Genomic DNA, 25,187 nt, shown 5'->3' with positions numbered 1-25,187 from the left:
TATATTTCCCAAATATAGAAAATCACAATCTACACTTGCCTGGAGGTGTCTTGGGTGAATTCTAGAGTGTGTCGAACCTCCTGAGGTGTTGGTTTAAGGTGCCTATCACTGCTGCTCACTGCCACCCTCTCGCAGTGTGGCCCTGGCCCGTGAGGCTGTTGATTTTTAAATCCACTCTGTGCAAGGATTTACATACAGACCTGTATTTTCTTGCAGCTTAGAGTACTGCCTACATCCATTGAGCCCTCACTTCCTTTTCAATGCAGCTAGTTTCTGCATAAAACCAGGTTTTTTGATTAGTTCTTTCACTTCTGGTTTCCTTCCAGCTGTAGCATTTAGCAAACAAACACAAAGTACATGTCCTGAAGTTCTACCTGTCCCTTCTGGATCTCCCCTGCAGTTACCGCTATCTGTCCAGTAACAAACCAACCAGTGCATTCTTCCTCTGCAGGTATGTTCCTCCAACCTCTTTTTGTCTCAGTTTACTACTTTTTCTTTTCCCAAGTTTTAGCCAGACTTGCTCTTAGGTGGGGTTCACAAGGTTTAGGTCAAGCTGTAATATGGTCCCATTTTAAAAGAAGGAGTTTTAAAGATTGACCAGGGCTGGAACTGGCCCCTGCCAAAGGACCTGCTCCGAAGCAGACAGCGGTCAGAGGCAGAGATCAGCGTTTCAGTTGGTCTGGGCTCCAGGCACTTCACAGCCAAGCCCACAAGCCAGCCAGGGGATGCGGAGGTGACTGCTGCAGGCCCCACACCCTGTGCCACAGGGCTGCCTCAGACCGGTGCTACAGCAAGTCACCAGTTACTGCCAGTAAGGCCTGGCCCAGTGGTTCCAGAGCCATATCATTCAGTAACTGAACGACCCAATTACCGTGGCTCCCAGGAGGAACGTGATCCCTGCCTGCAGCAGTGACCTGGTCCTCCCTGCTACCATAACTGAGGAACAGGGAGCCACACGCCAGACTCCCCTTGAGTGGCCTGGCGAGGCGTACACTGCTACACTGACCGTGCTCCCGGGAGGAAGAGCAGCTCTGCAGCGCAGATCCACAGTCGGAGAGAATCAGGGCAAAAACCAGGAGAGCTCCTGGGTTGTGATCAAGACAGTTGATTACGTGGAGGGGGAAAAAAAAAAAGCCACATTGCAAAGGCACTCACTTGCCCCAGCCCCGCAGCAGGCTGACGCCCAGTCTCCAAGCAACAACTACTTTGGAAAGACTCCAAACCGTTGCTGAGCACGACGTCGGTATGAAGAGAGCCAAGCAGACCCCAGCTAAAGCCCCCCCGACCCACCCCTCACAACATTTCGGCGCTGCAGGCATGAGTGTGGTTAGAAAGCGGCTTTAAGCCGCATTTCCTATCTTGTCTCTGCTGCTGCTTGAAACCGGCCTCAACAGAATGCGCCTCAGCTCGCCTTAAGCACGCACCACACAGCGCCTACAGTTTCAGTCATTTATTTGGTTATTTCTGAATCCTTAAGAACATGGTTAAGGCGAGAGATAAGCATATTAGTTACAATTTGTATAACAAGGAATAAAAAGAGTTGAGTATCTGTACACTACTCTTGCTTAATGCGCTTACTTACCGAATGGTGCCTTTAGCTGCACTCAGCTGAGCTGGCATTCGGGTGTAAACAGTATTTACTGGAACAAAACGCTAACTAGCCCCAGCCCTACTTCTAACACGCTATGTCAAAGCTACTCTTGCAAACAGAAAGCAGTAAAAATACTCATTTGTCTTAGACATAAGAGAGCACAGCGTTGTCCTCGGTAACACCGCATAACTTGGCAAGTGATACCCGGTTCCTTTCGTTGCAATGGCTTATAGGAGGAGTAAACTACGAGAAGAGCTACGGAAGGAAGTGCTAACACCACTGGAATTTCACATTGGTCAAGCAGATAAGGCTACAAGTTTTACAGTTTGTGAATAACGGCGATATGTTGAGGTGTAACATTCCCAGCCATTACAGATGCAAATGCTCGATGCAGCATATCTTCTCCTGGCCTCCGGGAAGGCTCACGTGCAGAAGAAAGAAATCACTGAGTAGAATAGCCCGAGTTTAGTGGAATCATCATTACGCAGATGCAGGCGCACGTACGTGACGCAGGTTTAGACTTCAGGAACAGAGTGATCCATCAGGCTTTTCATAATGCTCGTTGCCATCCTAAGGAGAAGGAAGAGGCGGTCAGTGCTGCGAGACAGCTCCAGACCGCGAGAGCTGCCGCTTGCCCCACCCTTCTCCTTGCCGGCCCTCGCCTACGGTCTAAAAGTCGCCCTTCTACGCCACCGGTTTTGACCACAAGGGAGTTGCTATAGAGAGCTGCACCGAGCTGCACGCGCAGGAGAGCGGCCCGTGATGCTCAACGGCTTTATCAGTGACCGAGCTGTCACCAGCGCCTTTCAGGATGCGGGCACGTGTGCCAGCAGATGGCAAGAGTGAGGGAAGGAGGGCAGGGGCAAAGGCGGCTGTCAGACTGAAAACTGCTTTGCAGAAAGACCCTGCCACGTGGAGAAGTAAAGACTCCATTATACCTGAAGTATTATTAATTTCTAACAACTTCCAGAACATTTTTGCAGGAGAGCTTTAGCTGTACAAAGCCAGGGCTGCCAAAGAGTTAGAAAAAACCAATCGTATCCTGCCAAGAATTGTGTTTACGGCACTAGAATTAGTCGTACCAGAAACGACATTTTCATCAGGAGGTAACAAATACTTGTGTTATTCACGTACTTCAAAGTTCTTGGAAACACAAGTTTAGTCAAATCACATTTAAAAAGGGTTTTTGCAAAGAAAAGGCAAAAGGAGCATCACGGACATCCGAGTAGTTTAAAAACAGAACCAAAACACACTGCTTTGAGTAAAAAAAAAAAAAATATCAGATTAAGCAAATTTTCAGACTCCCCCCCCCCCCCCAGCCTTCGTGTTAAGACTAATTAGGTCTCACCCCAAGTGCATTCTATTTGATCTACAAAAAACAGTCACTGTCCACTCGACTAATTAACACCCTGGCTGCTTCGCTTCTCACCCACCTCTTTATTATGTACTCATAAATACTGGAAGGCATGACGGTGACGGTCACCACGTTCCCAGCCGTTGCCAAGATGTCTGCGATCTGGGGGTCCTGTTGTTGAACAAGGAGTCGTACGAGCCTCGTTACTCAAGCTGACCAACAGAGCAGCAGTTCCAGAGCTGCTCCCGGGCACGTTTCACACAGCTCGAGCGCCCCACGGCTCCTCGCGGCAGGCACGCAAGCAGCCCGGGGCTATCCCCACCCACCGCCCGTTCTTTTACCTTCAATCCGATGACGTTCTGGCCGTTAATTTCACAGATGTTGTGCTCGGTCAGAAGTCCGTTTCTCGCAGCAGAACTGTCTTTCACTATCGAGGTAATTTTTCCGTTCTTGAATATGAAACCAACGTGCCCTGTGCTGTCCTTGTGCATAGTAATAGTCCGTTCGAAAGGCCTGTCGGACATTTAAAGCACAAACCCACCCTTTCAGTCTGCTAAACAGCAGAAAGAACCACACTCTGCTGCAGCACCTTTTGACTCACAGAAAGTAATTGCACCCTAAAGGACTCACCCACCAACTACAATGAAAAGTGGTGAGCTTTAACTTCATTTTGTTAATGCTGGGATATGAATATATACGTGTTTATAACCCTTACATGTTTTCCCTGTTCTACAGACACTTCACCACCTGATTGTACAAAAATCCCACACAACATCCACCACCCCTCCAACACCAAAGTCCGTTACAAATCAAGTTCTCTCTACCAACATAACAAGGCAGATAAAGCACCACAGGCAGGTTTAACAACTGGAGGCAGACCTCAGGATTCTGGGGCTTCCCCAACAACATTTCTCCTGCTTTACAGAAAATAAACCTTTAAACTGTGTCCTAAAAAGCCAGTAAATCCAGGAAGGGCGTGGGGAGTTGGGCACAGAAGTGGCAGACAGAGCGGGGAACCTACGACCGTGGACTTTTGATGGAGTACGTGGCAGAAGCAGCATGCCCTCCGCCGGGTCAGGCTCGGTCCTTAACCAAGACTGAACATTGAAAAGCTTCAAGACTCACACCTAGGCACAGCTGTACCATCCGTCCCCTCACAGCTACAGACCCTGTGGCGAGTCTGACCTGTTACTACCACATACCCCCTAGCTACAAGCTCGTTATTTAATACAATTAAAAATCTGCATGGGCTCATCAAGCGTACTTTTAGTGAAACTGGCATTAATTCATATGTAAGCAGCAGAGCTCACAAGAAATGCTAAATAAAAATGCAAATATATTCATTAATACAGCAAATATTTGGGTACCCTCTTTTATTGTTTTTTCAATTAGTGTAAGGAAAAGTCAAGTCGTGCCCGAAAAAAGCACAGAACTCTTGAATTCAGAGTTTAAGTGTGACTTGTGCTCTCGCTCATCAGTTTACCTTGAAAACTGTGATGCCTCACCCCGCCCAGGCAAGCGTGCACTGGAAGTTCTCAAGTTAACAGCTATTTCGGCTGTTCCCCACAAAAGGGAACATTTCTGGGGATCGCCGCTGTTGACAACAAGCAGACTTTTGTTACGCCTGCAGTCCTACTCGACCCAAACCCCACGGAATTACTCCAAGATGGATAATGACAGCCCGTATCGGCAGCTGACTTTACCTGTCCCGAATGATCATGGAAATCCTTTCTCCAGAAGCCTGTTTCAGAACTTTATGCGCTTTATCAGAACTCCATCCTGCACAGTTTTCACCGTTGATCTGCAGAACTTGGTCCCCAAACCGCAGCCCAGCAAGGGATGCTGGAGAGTTTGCCTGAACTAACTGGACAAATATGCCCTACGAAAGAGAAAGAGGGGTGGGGGGGAGAAAGAGGACGTTCTTCCTTAAAGATGAAGACCTCTGACAGATCCAGACATTAAAAGAAAAGCAAAGAGACATAAGCACGACGTTAAGGGGTAAATACTACTCTGTTTTAACAAGAAATCTGAAACACTGGATCAAGACGGACTAGTGGTAGATTTGTGTACTTCCTTGTGCCTTTAACTACTAATTCCTTCGCCAGACACCAGAGTCTATCTATAGCTGGGGAAACAGAGCAGCAATGCCAGGAACTCCAGATTGGCAGATTTCTCCTTCTTTCACAACCCCCTTAGTTTTCAACTTTTTGTGGATTATAACTTGCTCGGGTGAAAAAAAACCCAAGGTGTTAAAAAAAACCAAAACAACCAACTATTTCTAGTCAAAGTACACCTAAAAACCAAGCAAAGCCTATCAAGGCAGACCGCAGGTAATACCTTCAGAGGGTGGGGGTTTAAAACAAACAAAAAACCCCGACCAAATGTGCTGCTCTAAGAAAACCCCAGCATTTCCTGGCTTAGATCTACAAAAGCACTTTAACCCTATGTGAAACCTTGAGCACAACATTTTTTTGGTAAACATTCAGATTAAATGGCCTTGCCAAGGAAAATAAATAAAAAGAACCAGAGTTATTTTCCACGTCGAGAATCGAAACATACTGAAACAGAGAAACTCCAGGTTTAAGTATCTCCTTGCAGCTATGTTCATGCAAGGGAAACTTGAGAAAGCCTACGCTGAAATTAGGCTTTACACAGAGGTAAGGTGATGCCCTCATACCTACTTTTCTCACCAGCAGCACACTGCAAGAATCTATAAAAGAAGAGCAACTTCCCCTGCACACTGCTCAGCTTCAAGTACTGCCCAGTGTTTCCACAGAGACAAGATACCTTGAAGTGCTAACGAGTCCCACAGCAGCTCTGCAAGGACAATTTCGTGCTCCAAAGTGGGAAAAAAATAAAATAAAAAAATTACAAGTATTTCTCAGGTGATCTAAACCACATGGAAGCAAATTGCTGCTGTAAATTTAGATCCTAGTCCAGACAGCTGGAAAGCTAGTTACTGACCTAACAAAGGGTTTTAAAATCCTGATAACGGATAAACAGGCACCATACAGAAGACAATTTTGTGACCATATGCTAACTTCACTTCTGGTTGAATCCAGCAGTAAGGTGTCCACAGGCAAAAGCAAGTTTCTGTACTTACATTGTCAACAGACTTAAGGCGAAGTCCAATTTTGCCATCTTGATCTTTACATAAAATTGCTTCACGGATGCCTTGCTTAATTTCTGCTCTGCGAATTCCAACATCATTTCCAGTCACTGGAGCTACCATGTAATTAGTAGAAGGTCGTGTTACCAGTTGCTGATTAAAACAAAATAGCCAGACAACTTAGGTTCAACTTTTTTAAATAGATACACAGCAGTTTATATGAAGTGATATTTAAAAAAACCCCAACAAACAACACAAATTAAGTCACAACACCAGCCCTTCCCCTCAACCAACACTGAAATACACTGCTTGGTTTAAGACCAGATTAAAACAGGCGCTGTTAATTAAAACAGTTCATTTATCAGTCAAGCACAGTACTTCAGAAAAGCAGTACTCTAGTCTCTAGAACGCTGGATATACATTGAGCCTTTATACTTTTGCTTTCTCAAACACGCTTGACTGGTACCTACCCCCTGGGGCTGAGTGGCTGCTGCCACGGGGAGGTTTCTCTGCACTTCTTCCTCGCTGAGGCTCAGGCCCATGTACTGAGAGAGTTCTGGATACAATCGGGGGTACAGGCCTACGAGAGAAAACCCAAACACAACCACCCGTCAACACTATGGCTGCTGTAACAGAAGGAGCGGTTACCGCTTTCACAGGTACGATTGCTTCAAGGACTCTTGTGCTATGGTCACGTATCTAACGGGACAATCACGACAGAAGACCCACCCGAAGCAGGACTGTTATTCTAGTCCGGTTTAGGAAAGCAACCCAACACCACTTGGGAGATACAGAGCTTACAGAGAACTTGTCGTTTCAGTTACTCCATTCCCCCGTTAGGCACAAATGACACTGGACACACGGTGCTAAGTTCCCAAAACCAAGGTTGTGCTGCAGTCCATGAAGACACACTCTTGCTCCAAAACTTTGGGGCAATTAGTGGGGAGCTGCCCTCCCACCCACCCTCAAATCAGGTGTGCTGGGGAACAAGCAGACACAGAGTGACCTCCCACCAGGTGCAAGACAGCACTCGCAAGAGGCATCCGTGCCCAGGATATTCCAGATCCCAGGCATGGTAAAGTTTCTGCAGAAGACAGCCTTCTGGCTGTAAGGTGCACAGTGCAGTCTGCTTTGTCTTTGTGAGAAAGTGGCTGTCATCTTCTCGGAGCTTCAAAACAAAGGGGGTTCAGACACGCTTCTCAACACGACAAAACAAACAGGGCCCTTAAAATACCCAGCAGGAGATTCCTCTACAGCCACCAGGAAGTTAAACTGACAGACTTGAGTCAAACCACTCTGGAAATAAGCTTGATATTGCTCTCGACGTTCCACAGATAACCAACTGCTGCCACCCAACAAGTGGCAGTTGTGAGAACCCCTATGAGTCCACCCGCTGTTCTCACCAGATCGGAAAGCGAGTGGTGCAAGGGGTGGCCTTGGAGGCAAGTGGGCTCCCCAAGTGACAAAGCTCAGGTTTCTAGTGTTCATCGATGGATACAGGTACAAACCCAGCTGTTACAGGAATCCACATTTGACCAGAAACAGAAAATAGCTTTTCTGAGAAGGAACAAAGGTCATTGCAAGGTGAATCCCAGTATAAACCAGAGACTTTTTTTTTTCTCCTTAATACTTTCAGCAGTCATGTTCGCAAGCTGCTTCACACGAAAGCTGTCTGATCTTATTTCTGGATTGATCTAGCAGCTTGTGCATTAATAAGCTTTTAATGAATATTTCTTCTATTTTTGCTCGCATTTTCAAGCCCCCAGGATTATACACAATTAACGCTGCACAAGACTTCTGCAGCTACTTCATTTTTTTCTTTCGTTCTTTGTCGAAGACCATGACACAAGATGCATCTTTGCTGGCTATGTTACATTCTCATTCAAAACAGGGAGATCCCCAAACAGCAGAACACATCCAAAGCTCTTGATGTTGTATATCCCCCTGCCTCTGCCAGGACAGAAGGATTCCCAGCAGGTTTGGCACATCCTACAGATGGTGCAGGCCTCCCTTCGTTTAGGAATTCTGAGCGATTCGTGGCTTTTCAGCCCCACACAGCTCCTGAGCAATCCAGGCACAAGCTGATGTCAAAATTATGTCATTTGGCCAGCAGGCACAAAAACTGCAGGAGAATTCAAACTCCGGACAGCAGAAAGAATGCTGCCAAGAAGGGATGGCCGAGGCAAACTCAAGTCTGGTCTGGTGAGGTTAGGCCAGGTAAGCATCTCTGCCAGAAAGGACCTACTGGTGAGCTGTGCAAACTCCGGCCTTAAAGCCAGCTTAGACACACCCGCGCCGAGAGGAGAACTGGGGGCAAGGCCACATCCACCAAGCGTTAATCTCTCCCCCACCAGCATTCTTGACAGCTGTTCCAGCACTGCTGCTGGTCACGCTGGTTAGAGGCGTTAGGCCTCTCAGACCCAGCCTAACGTACTAAACGTGGGCGCCTCCATGGCTGTATGTGTGCATGGGACAAAAGAAGGAGGAATGGGTCCAAGTCCTTCAGCTTTAGGTCTGATGGATTTCCCACCAGCCATTTGACCCCAAAATCTGCTGGAAGCTTGGTGTTGATAGCGTGACAAGATGAAGTTCCACCTTCCTGGGCACTTCTCTGTTGACAGAGATTTGTCTTTGCCTGTTCCTAAGCAAGCTCATATGGAGAGGAAAGACGCTCAGACTCCTGCTGCCCTCCCAATCTTACAAATATACATGTGATAAATAAGGACAAGTAAACGTTTGAGGTAAGAGTTAAAGAGCTCAAATGGCACCAACAGCAAATCTTGTTACGCTGGGCTCACTCGAAAAAGGTTTTGAAAAGTCAAGAGAAGGGTTAGTGTTTGCCACAACTTCCTTTTATAAGCAAACACTGTTTTTTGACTCCTATAGCCCCTTACCACGGTGGCTGTTGACATTTCTAGAAAGGCACGGTCTCCCCCTTCATAAATAGGGTTACAGATTTATAGGTGGTTTTGGCTGTACTGTTAACTTTAGGATTTCATAACTGGTTTCCACAACATTAGGATACTATACAGCGCGTGATCTTACCTCCATCACGAGGAATAGGAGCAGAAGCTTCAGACAAAATTGCTGGGTTGGCTGGATTTGAAGAAAAGGCAGTCTGAGCCTAAAAGCAAAGAAACTCACAGACATTATCTTGTACAAGAAAAGAAGAAAAGTCTGTGAAATCTTTATTACGCAGGCAGGAGACTAACTATGTTCTTTTTTCTTGTACATGTTAGTTACCATTCCTCTTCAAGTTCTGAAACCTATCTTTTTCTTTGAAATAAATAATTTCAATGCAATATGCTGTAGGTAGTATCAAACTACTCCGGTAGATCAACTTGTATCTCCCTCAGAGACAAGGCTACAATTATAATGCAGAAAGGTTTTACTGTCAACCTGTTCTGGTTTTGTCATTAAGCAAGTTAAAGAGCCATAAAAGACACTTTAAACTCGGTCGACAAAGCTTTATAACTAAGTTTTAAGGTATGATCTTTGGCAGAGTGTTTTGTAATGACTTTTTTCAGCCAGATAGCAGCAGTTTCACCTCTTCACCATTTACAGACATTATTCATGAGTTCTATCAGCGTCCCTTGCAGGCTGTACATCCCACATAATCCAATGCCACTAGTTTAATACCTTCTGAAAGAAACGGACCTTCTAAGACGATTTTTCTACAGAAGTTACCACTACAGCGAACACACTAAGCTTAATTTCTATATTGCTTTCTGACCCACAAATACAAGAGATTGTAGTGAAGTCAGCCAGTTTCCTTCCTTCTCAAGACTTCAGCTACTCCTTTTTTTGGCCTTGTGTAATTGCGACCAGTGAAGAACACTGCCTCACAGGGGCTGTTAAGTGTGATGGAAATAGCTATCCCACCAGCTTTCCTGAGGGTGAATGTCAAGAGGTGGTGGTGGGGAAATTACTATATGTATAGTGAAACTTTATGCTGAACAGGATACATAAATCATCTAACACAACATGACGGGCAAATTACTTCATGTTTTTAAGGAAATCATGCTTAAAAATAGAAGACTTCATAGTCCTGTACTCTCCAGGAAGTTGTTTTTAGAAAAAAGTTTCAGAGCAAGAATGACTCATTATTTATCAATATCAGATGTATTTAGAAGAACAGCCTCCAACTCAAACGCTGGACAAAAAGAACAGGTTAGAATATTTAACGTAACAAGACTATCTGTTTTACCAGCAGTCATTTTAATCTCACTCACTTGTGGATACAGACTTTGCTTTTCACTACTCTGCCCCCTTTTTCCTGAGAGTGCTCTCCGATGCATTTAAAGAGACAGCATTTTTATAACGCCCTTTTGGGAGAGGCGAATAATTTCACCTTTGCTGCCTGCTGTGGCCAGACGGTCGAGGGAGGGGATTCTGCCCCTCTGCTCCGCTCGGGTGAGACCCCCCTGCAGCGCTGCGTCCTGCTCTGGGGGACCCAGCACAAGACAGACACGGACCTGCTCGAGTGGGGCCAGAGGAGGCCACGAAGATGCTCAGGGGCTGGAGCAGCTCCCTGTGAGGACAGGCTGGGGGAGTTGGGGTGGTTCAGCCTGGGGAAGAGAAGGCTCCGGGGAGACCTTAGAGCGGCCTTCAGTGCTGAAAGGGGGCTGCAGGAAAGGGGGGGAGGGACTCTTGGTTAGGATAGGATGAGGGGTGACAGTTTCAGGCTGAAAGAGGGGAGAGTGAGATGAGATCTGAGGCAGAAATTCTTCCCTGTGAGGACGGTGAGGCGCTGGCACAGGCTGCCCAGAGCAGCTGTGGCTGCCCCCTCCCTGGCAGTGCTCAAGGCCAGGCTGGATGGGGCTGGGAGCAACCTGGTCTGGTGGAAGGTGTCCCTGCCCATGGCAGAGGGTGGCACTGGGTAAGCTTTAAGGTCCCTTCCAGCCCAAACTGTTCTGTGATTCTATGAAAAAATATCAGTGAAAACTGAATGGCTTACTACATTTATTACAATTTGTAATTGTCATATATAAACTCTAGCAGCTGGTCATTAAAAGGCCAAAGAAGCACATTCTTGACTCCAGGCTACTCTTTCCCTCCCCCCCAGTTCAGCATTACCTGTCTGTAAATAAAGGACTTTGGTAAGATAAGAATGGGGCAGGGTGGGGTGGCTGGATGGGGCAAGGAGAACCACAGCCCCAAGAGCCCCACCCCCACACACAGAGGTGAGGCTGAGGCACTCTGGGACAGCACAGGAGAGTTAGTAAGTTCCGTGCAGTTTGCCTGACTGCTTCCCAATGAGAACGACAAGGACAGCAGCAACAGCCACCTCAAAATGCAGTATAGCTCACCACTGTTGTTTAAACTGGGAGGAAAGCCAGCTGAAGTTTAGGAAAGAAAAATGGAAGCCAAGTAAAATGCTGAAGAAAGCAAGGAAACTCCTCGTAAAACACAGTCACGTCACATTTCTCATCGAGTTTTATCCATTAAAGTGCTTTCCATTTTTTTGTTTCACAGATATTTTTTTTTTTTTTTCAATTGATAAAGATATGAATATTCTTACACATAAAGAGTTTTAGACAAATGTGATAATCTTGGACGTATGGAGAGAACTGATCACCACCATGACACAGCCAGAGGACAACTCTGTGATTCCAAGTGACGTCAAGAGTCAGTGCTCTGGTTTTGTGCCCAGCTGACCATGAAAGCTTTCTGCCGCAGGTTTGGACACTGGGAGCGAGACAGGGCAGGTTTATTTGTTCAGCCAACACCTATTCACCACGTCAGAGCTGACGTATGAGAAGAGGTTTGTCTATTTAAGACCAAGTATCTATACTTCAAAAAACCCAAACATATCAACACATTAAAGACAAACTACTACAAAGGAATATATAAAACAAAATAAATGTCCCTGAGAATGGTAAAATAAGCAATAAACATATTATATCAAGCTACAAAGTAAACACTTTGTCTTTCCCCTTTTAGAGAGTGATGGTAAAACAAACTCTCACCTATAATAAAAGTCTCCCCTTCCCTGGATTAAATATCATCAGATAGATTAGTGTCTTCACAACTCATCTTATGAAAGCCCACCATACCTGAATAACTTTGTCCACCTTCAGATCTTCCAGGGAAGGATAGAGAGACATCTTGAGGCAGTCTCACTGGGCAGAGGGAAGACTGAAAAACAAAGGGAAAGCAAACAAACAACAGGGTTCACTGTCAGAAATATTTACTTAGCATTACAGCTTCAAAAAGAAAAAGAAAGCAGACAAAGTGTTAAATAAGTGATCCGTGACCTGCAAGTCTTAGCACTACAGATAAATTCCATTAAGACTACCCATTTAACCTATTATCAATAATAGCCTTTGTGTAATAGGCTTTGTTTAATACACTTAGCATTGTCAAAGTTTAAGGTCTCAACAATGAGAAAGCCCATACAGAGCAAACCACTTCACATGAAGTATTGCGAAGACAGACTTTAGGAGGTCAGGATGCACTGATGATGTTGGTTAAAGAGGAAAAAAAAAAACCCTAATCACCCTCCTCCTACTCCTCCTCCCAACTGGGACAGTATTTTATGTACAACTGTGGAAGGTTTCACTCTGTTAGCCAAAGTATCTGAACACTTTCATCAGTTCTGACGCTCCAGTAAGAACCCACCGAATAGAACAGGCTTCCCGTGTCTGTCTGTAACACATTAATTGCAGCAAGAGACCATAAACCAGGAAGATCCAGTCAGTGGCAAGTTTCGAAACACACAGAGGCTTCAGCCTGGCTCTCATGTGATCTTGGGAGAGCCCTGTGACAACTTATCAGGAAGTAACACAACAAGAGAAGACCAGGGAAAAACCCCAAACAAAACTAAAAAAAAAAACCAAGCAAACCACTTCACATGATCCTCCAAGGCACCAGGCTGACACTCAGCCCTGCTTAGAGCTGGGCACCTGACGCCTTGGGAAATCTCATTTTCCAGAGCTCCTTCACTCACATTCTCACTGAGGTCAGCTGAACTTTCCAAAACCGTAATAAAACGCTTCACACCAACACATGGGAACATTTTAATGAGGTGGGGGAAAGAGAGACAGAAACAGAAGACAACAAAATGTGATACCGTTTTGCAAGTTACACAAGGCACTGAGGACACTGTTAATGAGGCAGCTCTATTAAAAGCTTTCAGTTTGGGGATTCATTTTCTCATCGAAAGGACAAGAGGTCCTTATGTGTGTAGCAATTCAGCAAAAATTCCAGACTAAGAGTGACCACTGCATAAATCCTTCAGCTACTGCTTCTCTAAGTGCAGATACTAAGCTGATTTTTAAAAAAGCCACACGTTGATGCCTAATTGATACTGCCGTAACACAGCAGCCATCTCTTCCTATTACACTAAGCTCATTGGCAGCTTTTCTATTTGCTCAGCAGAGTGCCCAACAGCTCCAGCATCATGTCAGACCCCAATTAAAACTCCAAAAAAGCATGCCCTAAATGTAACCGATCTAAACGGTGAACACGTGGCCAGTTGTGTTGCAATAATTAATTGCCACTGGCATTTTTGTCCAACTTCTGCAGCTAAACCAAATACAGTTGAAGCCTGGAAGCTTTATAAATCGAATGTACACATTTAAAACCCGTTTAAAATTCTGCTTTAATGCAGCATTGACTGGAAACAATCAAGTGCTTCTGCTCATCCCAAACAGGCAATAGCAAACACAGGCCCAGCAGGCGCCTCGCTCAGGTAAGCGGTGCCCGGACGCTGTGTTCTGCTGCTAACACCAGCCAGGTCACATGCAGCATCAGACTCACCACCTACTTCTACCCCACAGCTGCCCCAGTACATTCCAGTGCACAGGTTCAAAGCCAGCACGCCCCCAGCGGCACACAGGCAGGAAAAGAGGGCAGGCCCAGGATGGTGCGTCCTCAAAGGAGTTGCCCCGTTTCAAGGTGATGAGGGGCACAGGAGAAGCATTTTGCAGATGGTGATCTCTGGTATTTGCACAGCACAAGGTCTGCTGGGTCCCTGGCCCCAGCGACCAACTTCCACGCCGCAAACCCCAGCGTGTTCACACCTTGGCCAGCTTTATTTCTCCTCCATGGACCAGTCTCAGTCTGCACGCGATTACTGGTGACGTTTGTCATAGACAGGCAGCCTCAGCCTTCCTCTAGTTTACCAAGAGGAGCACAGTGCTTTCTGTACGAAAGCTAAACATACATTAGTTCTCAGGTCACGCAAGATCTCAGATCCAGCAGCTCATCCTGCCACTTTACAACCCACCCAGCCACGGGCTCACAAACTCGAGTGTTTGTCACCACTACCAAGGAGCTGCCCGGCTAGCTCCTTCATCGTGATCACACCAGTTACTATTTTTGGTTTTCCCACTCAAAAGCCAGAATAACTGTCACCACTGTGACTGCACTCAGTGAGCTCCTGACTTTGCATACAGCATTTTCAATTTCTGCACAGGTAGTTGTAGCAAATAATTCTCATTAGCTAAAGCAAGATCTGCAAAAATACTGTATTTAGTTTAAAAGTTTATATTTTAATAACAATTGCCACTGTCAGGGACCACCAGTAATTGCAGGAAAAACTGTCCACGACTTCTGTGTAACGTTATCCACAAGATAAACAAAGAGTTTCAGCAGGCGCTGAGTTTCAGCAGGCGCTGTAACGGCTTTAGGCACTGGGGAGTGGCTACCACAAAACGTGAGTCACTGTAACCTTCTTTTCTCTCCTAAAAATCTACACTGACACCAGAATCATTTTCCTTGATCATTTCCATATTGCCACATCTTGTGAGGAGCACAAGTGCTTAGGAAAGTAAAAATGAAAACGAAAGGAAGGGCATGGGGCAGAAGGGACAGCCACAACTCTGCCAGCCACCTGCAAAACCCAGCGCTGCAGACCTCTCCCTGTTTCTCAGTGTCTTTAGCTGGGATGACCAACAAGTGGTGGCCGGAGACCAACGGAAAGGAGTCACTCGTGACACCCTGGGGCTGCCCCACAGGTGGGAGTGATCCCAAACTGCCCTCAGTGGCATGGCTGAGAGGAGATGGGCTTCCCAACATGCTCTCCAGGATGGAAAGCATGGAGCTGAAGGCAGGGCAGGATCGAGCTGAACCCCAGCTCCGGCCAGTTTTAGTGACTGAAAGCATCAGCAGCCAATACTGGGGGAGGGAAAAAACCAAACCAACCAAACCCACTCACAAGTGTTTTCTGCCTGTGTCCCACACAGAGATTACAGCAGGCCACAAAGCCAGCACCTATACTGAAAGACTGGTTTCCACTTCCAGAAGGTAGAAGCTTTATAAACCAAAAAATTCATCTTTAAAGCAGATCCAGGACAAAACCTCCTGAAGGTCAGGCTGAGACATCAGGAACCGAGCAACTGTTTTGCAAGACACATTCTCCATTAAGAACTCAGTGTTTCCCTTCTGATACACATCCAATTAGCCTCTGAGCAATTCCTCTCATTACGCATTTAGCTCTGGAATCTGCTGCCTCCATTTCAGACCTGAAGCAGGGCTCACTTGCCCGAAAAGGCACGTCACATCACTCCACCCCTGCAGCAATATTTACCCGTCTAAGAAGTTGTTACCGGTGTCCGAGTCTCCTTTCCGGCACTGGCCGGGAAGTACGGCCCTTATGCAACGACCCCGGAGCCCGAACGAGAGGCCGGAACACACCCCCCCCCCCCCCCCCCCCCGAACTCAGCCCTGCGGGACGACACGGGCCCAGACAGACACACAGGCGTTTATTTCCTCCCTGTTTTCTTTGGCCGAGGACCGATGAGCCCCTCGGGGAGGCAGCACCCCTCGCCCGGCCGCGCCGCCCCCCGCCCCGGCAAGCGGCCTCCCCGCCACGCACCACCCGAGCCGGCCCCACAGGAGGACGACATGGCTCCGCGGCGGGAGCGGGGACGAACGCTGCCCTTCCAAACGGCACTGCGAAACCGGCTCGGCTCCGGCCCCCTCCCCGCTCCGCCATGCCATGCCCCCCGCCCCCGTCCCTCCCTTCCCCACCGAGCGACGGGCCGCCGCCCCGGGCCCGCGCACAAAGGGCCGCGGCGGAGCGTGCCTCGCCAGTCAGCCCCAGCCCCTCCTTTACCTCCGGCCCAGGCGGCGGCTGCCGTTCGTCGGGACCCTCAGCGCGGAGACGGGCGGCGACGGCGGCTTCGTGAGTCCCGGCAGCGCCGCTCTGAGGGGAGCGGGGGCGGAACTGGCCCGGCCCCGCGCATGCGCCGGCGGCGGCGGGAGTGGGACGGAGCGGCGGGCGGGCAGGGGGCGCCGGGGCCGGGGCCGGGGCCGGGGCCGGGAGCATGGCACGGCACGGCACGGCACCGGGACCATGGCACCGGCCCCGGGGCTGGGACCCTCCGCCTGCGGCCGTGGGGCAGAGGGGCGGGAAGCCGGGTGGCGGTGGCCCATCTCCGTTAGAAAGGGCCCCGCGGCCGGCCGCGCTGCCCTCTGGTCGCTTGTTTTACTTACCGGGTGGCTGAGCGCTGGCATTCCTCGTTTGTGTGCTGCCTCTGCATCAGTCGTCTGCCTTTACTGGTTCGCAGCTGCCGTTTTCTTGGAGGAAAAAGTGTAATTTTCTATTAATTTTCTAACTTTTCTGTTTTTTTCCCCCTGTAACAAGGCACGCTCTGCCAACCGCCTCGTACCTGCTTTGTTTCCTAGTGAGTTGCGACAGGCGGGAGCTGGGGTGGCCACATCACCTGGCCTGTGGTCCAGCGCCTGCCTGGGCCTTCCCCCACGGGTGTGCGTTCGGAGCAGAGCATGGATCCTGGAGAAACTGTGATGAGGAGTGCACCAGCGACAGGGAAATCCCAAAACATGTTTGAAAAGAGGCTTTTGTACTCAGTTACCGTCATTATTCCGCATTTGCCTTATTTATAGCATGAACTTCTCCAGCATCCATTTTCAGTCTTTAAGATCTAGGATGCTTTGCCACCTTCTGTGGCTGTCAAACCTTGTTCGTCATATAGATAATTCAATGTGCTGCATGCACTAAAGCTCTCCTCAGCTAAGAAACCAGAGTGTTCAGTAAAGGAGTTTTAATGGTTCACCAGCACCGGGGAAGGAGGTCTGCTCCCACCTCCAGCCTCTTTCTCCTGTCCTCAGCCAGTCCCAGGAGTTGTCAGGATCTTCTGTGGGACAGCTGAACTCACTGCTCCAGCAGAAATCAAATCCACCAAAAAAAGTTGAATGTTTTTCTGCTGGATTAGTGAGCCAAACCAGCACCAAAATGATCTCGTAAGCACCAGCACCAGCCAGAGCAAGGGGAGGGAGGGTGTGCCTGGAAACAGGAGAAAGGAGAAACATGAATGAGAGGGAAGGATGATTCCCTTCCTTCTGGCACTAACAGGCTGTTTCACTATTTGAATTTGTAATTGCACAATTACAACCTTAGTTAAGCTAATTGGAGGCCTTGTTGCAACGTACATTTTCCAATCCTTATAAGTCTCTTGATCCTCTCCAGCTGCGAGCAGCTTTGGTGAGCGCCAGAGGGGCACGTGGGATTGGGGCAGCAGCCACAGCAGTGCTGAACGAAGAGGAACAGCCTCTCTCTGGCAGCTCAGAAGGCTCCTGTTTCTGTACCCAACGATCACCTTCCTGCGTGCCAGCGCCTGAACCATCGGCTACTGGTCATTCAATAGATAGAGAATGCAATTTTGGGCTTAGGGTATGAGTTCACAAAAATCCAGTGTTCGGTGCCTTCTGGGCCAGGAGGGAGGGAATCTAGCCCTGCTTTCATAATGATGGGTGATTACTGCTTTTGAAGTGCTGAATTTTCTGCATTCCCAAAAGTGGTTTTTAATGTAAGTGCAGTGAGAGGTTCAAAAATTTGTACGCTTGGACCAAGCGTGTGGCTCTTCATCCTACAATGAGCTCAGTGCAGTGGGAGAACCCAGAAGCAAGAGCACTGTGATGTCCATGTAGCGTGGAAGTTGCAAGCGTGTGATTGATAGTTGTCCAGATCACAGAATCACGGAACGGCAGGAGTTGGAAGGGACCTCTGGAGATCATCTAGTCCAACCCCCTGCTGAAGCAGGTTCACCCAGAGCAGGTCACGCAGGATCACATCCAGGCAGGTTTTGAATATCCCCAGAGTAGGAGACCCCTCTCCAGGCAGCCTGTGGAATTCAGCTGGGCGCCGCTGCTGACAACTGAAGGGCGATGTTTTCTTTTGGTTTGACATTGAATGCCCCTCTCATTGCAAAGACCTTTTTTTTTCTCCAGAAAGCGAGGTTGTTATTTGCTGTTTTCTACATTATCTCTTGTTGTGGTCTTTCGAGACAGCCAATTATCAGGATAGCACCCTTGGTCGGTGGGTGTCAGACCTGCCCTGTCAATGCACACTGCCTGATTTTACCTACGAGACTGTAATGGACGTTCATTTTCTTTATGATGATGTCCTAGCCCAAATGCTTGGCCCCATGTCGTCTATGACTTGTTGGGCCTACTGTGTGTGTGCTGTTACCAATCGAAGAACAATCAAAGTCCAGGTGACAGGCAGTAGCTCTGGCACCAAGTCCACCTGGGGGACGTCCACCTTGGTAACAAAAGTGAATCTTACCATCCTTGTCTCCAAAGGTATCGTGAAACACAAAATAAAGGTTTTGAAGAACAGTGTGAGGCTCCTTCTTGCCTAAGAACAGGATTTCGACACATAAAGATTAACCTCATTGTACTGAAAAGCTTTCTCAAAAGTATTGTTCATTTAAATATAGGAAAAAAACAACAGTAAAACAGAAAAATAATTGCTGGACAATGGCTATGCCTAATCTCTGCAACCAGTGCAGCTTGACGTGTCTCTGGGTCCTCGTCCTTCAAACACACAGACCAAAGGCAAGGCCAGCTACTGTTCTAGTCTTGTTTCCTTCCCGGGGGAAATGAAAGCTTGGAAGGGGATGGCACACACCTCAGCCGCTCTGTGACGTGACCTGAGGACCTGGGATGAGGGAGGTACTGCTGTGCCCCAGGGCTTGGAGGGGGACAGCAGAAGGGCCTGGCCGTATCTTTCCAAGAACTGGACCAAGACTGGGGAGATCTGAGGAGTCAGAGGTGAATCAAAGCCCAAACAAATGGCTCTTGGTTAGCTCCTGAGGTATTTGCAAAAAGATTATCTATTATTTGAGAGAGGGGGATCAAATGGCCAAGTTATCAGATTGTGCTTGCTGAAGTTAGAATGCCCCTGGGCAACAGGGTGGTGATTTTCCATTGTCAATACACTGTTCATGGTTTTTTCACTAGTCTTGTGCCAACTTTCAAAGAATAATAGAAACCACCTACTGATCGGTATCACTTTCAGCTGTTGCAAAAATCTTAAAATAATACATGGTTCTTACCCAAAAATTCCCATTTCTCCTCTGAAGCTGGCAACAAGTTGTGCTTTTGTTCGTTAGGAAATTCTCCACCCATTCACCGATGAGACGTTATCAGTGGTCACTCACAACACCCACAAACTGTGCAAGAGAGCACCCTGCCAGTCCTGGAGACAGAATAATTGCATTAAAGCCATTCTGTGCCTGGGTGGTTACGAGGGAGTTAACGGGTCCCACTCTAAGCCAGGTGCAGGAGTGTTGTGACGTATTGTTTGTATTTCTAGAACAAACCCGCCCCAAAGCAGCTTCAGTCACTGTGCTGCATCGCACTGAGCTGTGCCATACACCTCTGGGCTTTGTACACCAGAATTTTTGGGGTTTGCATATAGAAACAAGAATCTCAGCCTAAAGCCCTGCTGTAGAGAAGGAATTACATGAGCTTCGCTCCAGTAAGGTACTTAACATCGGAAACTGCTGGAATTAAACTTACCGGGGTCTCTTGTATCTGACTCTCTGTTCTTGTATGTTTGATCCTGTCTTTTAAGGGCAATATAACGTAATACTTTCACGGTCCACTCCTCAGCCCACAGGGTGGATGGTGCTCAGTGTAATTTTCCACTGTTCAGTTGGCAGTTTCATGCCTGATTTCCTGTCTGCTATTCAAACTCCACTCTGAAGATGGAAATACTAATGTTGTCACCATCTTTTCTAAGTAACACTCTAGTGTCCGAGTGCTGTGCAAACAATCACTCATTTATTCTCGATCGTAATTCCCAGGGTAGAGACAGGGAATTCAGGCACTTAAGCTGGACATGCTCGTAACGCACTGTTCTGAGCTCTCAGTTCCACAAACTTGCGTCTTGTGTTTGTGAGGATACAGAAGATATTTTGTTAAATCACCGCCTTCCTGACTTCACTCACGGTTGCGTGCGCCCAACACTTCTGCAAATTAGACTCTAGGGCCTCTGCGGGGCAACTGGAAAATGAGGCAAACAGGAACTGCTTGTGGAGAGCCTGGCGAGAGGACTTGGGGGTCACCGCAGGAGAGCTCTGCGGCAGAGGTGGGAGCAGCGTCCGACTCTGCAGCCTGCCGGTCCAGGGCACAAGCAGTGAGATGTTCCTCTTTCTCTCCTCCTCGTTCATTAGACACCTTCCAACCCCTACAACAGATGAAGCAGAGGTCCTGCAGACAACAGGCTCCTTCATGAGTCCATCCTAGGAGAGAGGTGACAGGAAAGAGAGCCAAGGAAGGGGTGGGGTTGAGCTCCACACGGGCAAGCGGGAGGGGTGACTGTGCTCTTCCTGCCCCTAATCCACAAGTGGGACTTTGCTGGAAAGGACTTAAACAGACTGAACAGCTCTTTGCTATCTCTGACATATATGTTTCAGTGTTTAAAAATCTGTACTCTTTGTTTTCATGTTGTAAAGACTAGAAAGAGAACGTAGGCATAGTAGATATGAGGCGTACGTTTCACAGCAACAGTAATTTTTACAGTTGAGCTGCTTCCCCAGGGATTCAATGTTTTTTTCCTTTCTCCCTGTGCCTCTAAATCAACATTTTATACATTCACATTAGATATGGTCGGGTTCAGGCTGAGGTTATGGTCTGTGATTTAGGTGACATTCTGTGGTCTAGACAGAGCACGAAGCCAGACTGGAGGACTACAGACAGATCCCTCTGCCCTCAAAGTATGTAAATAACGTAGCCTGGTGGAGCGTACCTCTGTGTTCTGCCCTTACTGGGTTGCAGTGATACACTGGAGTCAGCTGAATGTGAAAACGTGGCAGGAATGTAGAGGGGATTGAGTGCCACTGCCTAAGAAGCTCCACCAAGATCGTTCAGCAAACGTCGTGGTAGCTGCCAGCACGCACAGGGAGGACACCCTCTCCCTCACGCATTGTGAACACAGGGCACAAGTGCTCATGGCAAGTGCGGGATGAGGAAACGTGAGCTCCAATGCCTCCGTAGGAGCCTTATACCCATTTGCACCAGCACCAATCCCCAGAGCCGTTGTGTGGGGTCAGCTGTGGGTCCCAGCCCAGTTCTGCTGCCCAAAGGTGGCCCCTGAGCTTGGATCCCTGAGCGCTCCCCTTCCAGGATGGCTACAAGGCAATGCTGAGGCTGTTCCATATATCTTCACCAAGGGAACCTTCAGCCCCTTGGGGAGGAGTCTGTTCTGTCTCTGGCATCCCTGCTTCCAGCCCGTTTAACCCCTTCCTGCAGTTGACCCTCCTTGCCCTCTGTGTCAGATCATTCCTCAGACAAAAGTTACCACAGTTATAATTAGAATTTCCCTTTCACGTCTGTCACCACCGGGAGTCTTTAGACCAACCTGAAAATGTGGGGGGAGACTGTCGTGGGAGCTGGAATTGCCATGAGCCGTCAGGAGGCGGCTGGTCGGAAGGCACGTATCGGTGTGGGCACAGCACCCTTGCTGTGCTGGGGAGCTGCCTCTGCGCTGACTCAGCAGGTCAAATGCTTTCCATAGCTCACGAGTGGTTTTTTTGGAAGTCTGCCACCACATTTCTGACTACACTAAACCTGTTTAGCTTCTGAGATCAGAGTCTTGAGTCATATGGCTCCGGGAGCACCGATATTTGTCAATTTGTTAAGAAAATTCCCATCTGTAAACTTCCCAGCTAATTCAGTGCTTCTGTCTTTTGCCTTGTTTTGTCTTTATCTTCCTCAGCTCCTGTTCTCTGCAACATCTGCCTGTCACCCCTCATCCATCAGTTTTTTCTTCCTACATTACCATGTTCATTTTGTGTATTTCTTCTTATAATTTTTGTCTTCCTACTTGTGGGTTTAAGTCTTTTCATCAGCAAAGCAAAGCTGTAAGAGGTAGATCTTTGGTCTTTGCCTGTTTAAGAAATAATATAAAAACACATAGAAAGAAATGGGTAAAATGCAATATTACAACAGTTCTGGTAGTGGAAAATCAGAATTACTTGTTAAACATCAGCACGGATAGATAGTTTTTCAAATTAGCCATCTGCATTCAGTTGCAATTCAATTTTCTCAGGCCAGAAGGCTGATTCACATGTAAAGCTAGTGGGCTGTGCTTGGGACAGCTTGTTTATGTAGTCCCATATTCATCTCTTTTTAATCTAATCTGGACCGTTGGGCAGCCTCACGCTTTGAAGTTGCTTTCATGTTATGTCTGTTGCAACACTGTGCCTTATTTTTCCTTTCTTCTGCACAACGAAGACATTGTTCATTTCCCAAGTTCCCTTTAGCAATTAAAAAAAAAAAAAGCTTTGGCTGCATAGAAATGTGATCATGAAGCGGAACGTGTCACAGAAAAGGATGGAAGCCATGACTGGCAGATTTCTGCTGATATATAGAAAGGCACTCACTCTTCAATCCTTCACTTATAACCTCCAGTAAATGCTGTCATATAAAAAGCAGCACATAGAGATGGGGAAAATAGAATATTCAAGGAATTCTGGTAGTAGAAGGACATGTGAGTAAAATGTGGCTCTGTCGCATAGCTGAGTGCCCCACGCTTCATCTAGTTCTTCGCGTTGTGCACAGTCCAGTGAAGCTCCCATCTACATGAAAAGACACATTTATGTACGACTGTTCTAGGCAAACTTTCCCGTACCTAGGGAACAGGCTAGCAGCAAGCCACCAAGGATGCTCACAGAGAACAATCCCTGTGTTTGTATATAGATCCAGGGAAAAATTATAGAGGATCCCGAAACAAGAGAGAAACAGAGGTAAGCTGTGATGATAACTTCTCCCTGCCCACCAGGCAGCACCAGGCTGCAGATCCTTTCCAGCTGGCATTGTTAATCCAGCTTCCCCATTTCCCCCAAGCTTCTGGAGACTTCTCCAATCCCAAAGCGGCCTCAACAGCCACTGAAATCACCATCGAGGGGAACTCACTGATGGTTTTCAGCTACTGGTTTCCTGTTGGCCTTGGTCTCCCCTTAGATCTGCAGTGGAAGAGTCCCCGCTGTGACTACAGGTCCCAGACTGGCTCCCAGATGAAATGCCATCCTGACAGTAAGGTGGTGGACCTTTGGGTTTCCTTCTATAGTGCAGTGATGGAGGATGCCACTGCACAGGGTGATCACTATAGGAGCGGACAGAGCGTGTAGCCAGCCTCCGAGCAGCCTGATGCAAGGTTTGCTGAGCTGGCACAAGCCCAAGCTGCAGGACCAGATGGATACCAGCACCTGCTGAGAGAAGATGGAAATAGCTGTAAACAACAGAGTAGTTCTGAAGATGCCATCCCTCTCACAGAATAAGCACTGGTGTCACTGGTTATTCTTCATATTTTCTTACATGCCTGCCCGGTGCCTTACAAACTGGCCAGCCAGTCTCTGCCTTCTCCTATTATGTTTCCAAAGCCTTGCAGCTATCTTCCAGGCTGTTAAAGCTAAAGCCAGATTGCTTTCATCTAGATGGCTGCCTTGGAGGGGAGAACAGCAAAGCAGCTCTTCCTGTCCTTCGGTCTCCATTGAAGGTGTCTGCTAAGCCATCAGCCAAGGTATTTCGGTGTTTCTTGGTGGTGGTCAAGCCTCTTTGCTGATTTGGATCCTTTGTTCTGACTTGCTTGGCCAGGTTTTTATCTTTTCCCTGACAATTGTGAGATTTAGATGTCCAGCAAGACACATGCAATAGTGTCTTACTTGGATATGCAATTAAAAAGGGGGAAGGTCTCATGTATGTTTGTGGAAGTAAACTTGGGCATACATATTTTAGCGTTTTAGTTTGGATCAGGAGGGCAACGCAAACCTTCCAGATGTCCTCTCTTACAATGCTTTTTAGTTTGCATGTTGCGAGGCAGACTTGGACTTCACAAAGTGCATTTTTTTATTATTTTAGATGAATGTAAACCTTTGCAATACAGAAGGACCTCTAGTCTGTTCTGCTGGGGAGTATTCAGTCCATTGGCCACACAGGTAGTGTGAAGATGGAAGAAAAAAAAAACAAACAAAAAATACAGATAGAGGGGCCATCGGGTCTTCAGCACCATTTCACTACACATATCCACTCCTGTTGTCTCACACCACTTGCTACTGCTGACATAAACCTGCATGTATAGGGACCTTCCAACATTTTAGTCTCCGTGGCTTCTAAATGACAAAGTAATGGAAGTGATGAAGTAGGGGACATGAATTCAGAGCGACACTTAATGGATGGCTAACTCAGGCAGGTGAATCCGTGCAACAAGTTGCAAAAGAGCAACTAGGAAGATCCGGTGGTATATGGGAGACAGGATGGTGCACTTCTTTTCGAAAAAAGAAGGAAAAAAGAAAAAGAAGAAAGAAAAAGTAACAGCATAAACAAAGCAAAGCAAAGCGAGGCAGAAGGTGCTGTTAACGTTCCCTGCTCCATCTGCTGGGGCAGCCCAGAATAGCTGGTCATGTGCATCCAGGCACTTGACCTGCACTAGTCCTCTACCGGCGTGTTACCCAACTACCCTTCTCCAAGTACTTATTTGCCAGTAGTGAGCTGCGTCATTTTTGTAATCACATCTGAGCTTTCATTTCTCCCTGTTCAGTGTTTTGAGTGCCTGCAATTAGGCTTTTAGGTGCAATGGGATAATACAGAAGCTGCTGTTTCCTTATCAAGTAATATGATGCAACGGCAGAGTTTAAAAAAAAATAATATTGCTTTAAGAAGATGCGGTTTGCTGCACTGAGCAAGTGGTAATAACTCCTCGTGGTTTATTTTGCATCCATTTCCTTTCCCTGCTTGGGTTCCCATCTCAGTTCTCTTTTGTCTCCACTTTCATAATTGCTCTCTCTTTACAGTTTCTTCTCCGTGGTACCTAGAAAAAAAGTAACTTACTTAAATCTTTATAATCTCAGTTGTTACCAGCACCCGTAGCTTTAGTAGTT

At 47.4% G+C, this 25,187-nt stretch overlaps 1 protein-coding gene across 1 annotated transcript; it reads right to left on the bottom strand.

The window, feature by feature from the left end:
* Positions 1–1,435: 1,435 nt before the first annotated feature.
* Positions 1,436–16,180, bottom strand: SDCBP (syndecan binding protein). The gene is made up of 9 exons (XM_086472524.1): positions 16,115–16,180; positions 12,111–12,192; positions 9,100–9,178; positions 6,525–6,634; positions 6,049–6,207; positions 4,649–4,824; positions 3,287–3,458; positions 3,025–3,116; positions 1,436–2,161 (listed from the first exon to the last, which is right to left on the bottom strand). The coding sequence occupies exons 2-9, from the start codon at positions 12,159–12,161 to the stop codon at positions 2,107–2,109; spliced, it is 894 nt and encodes a 297-aa protein (XP_086328650.1). The 5' UTR covers positions 12,162–12,192; positions 16,115–16,180; the 3' UTR covers positions 1,436–2,106.
* Between the last annotated feature and the right edge of the window lie 9,007 nt (positions 16,181–25,187).

The sequence above is a fragment of the Leptosomus discolor genome, chromosome 13 (assembly GCF_034619465.1).
Source record: "Leptosomus discolor isolate bLepDis1 chromosome 13, bLepDis1.hap2, whole genome shotgun sequence".
Taxonomy (NCBI): Eukaryota; Metazoa; Chordata; class Aves; order Leptosomiformes; family Leptosomidae; genus Leptosomus; species Leptosomus discolor.
The sequence above is the reverse complement of the archived record's forward strand: the minus strand, read 5'-3'. Positions and strand labels throughout refer to the sequence as shown.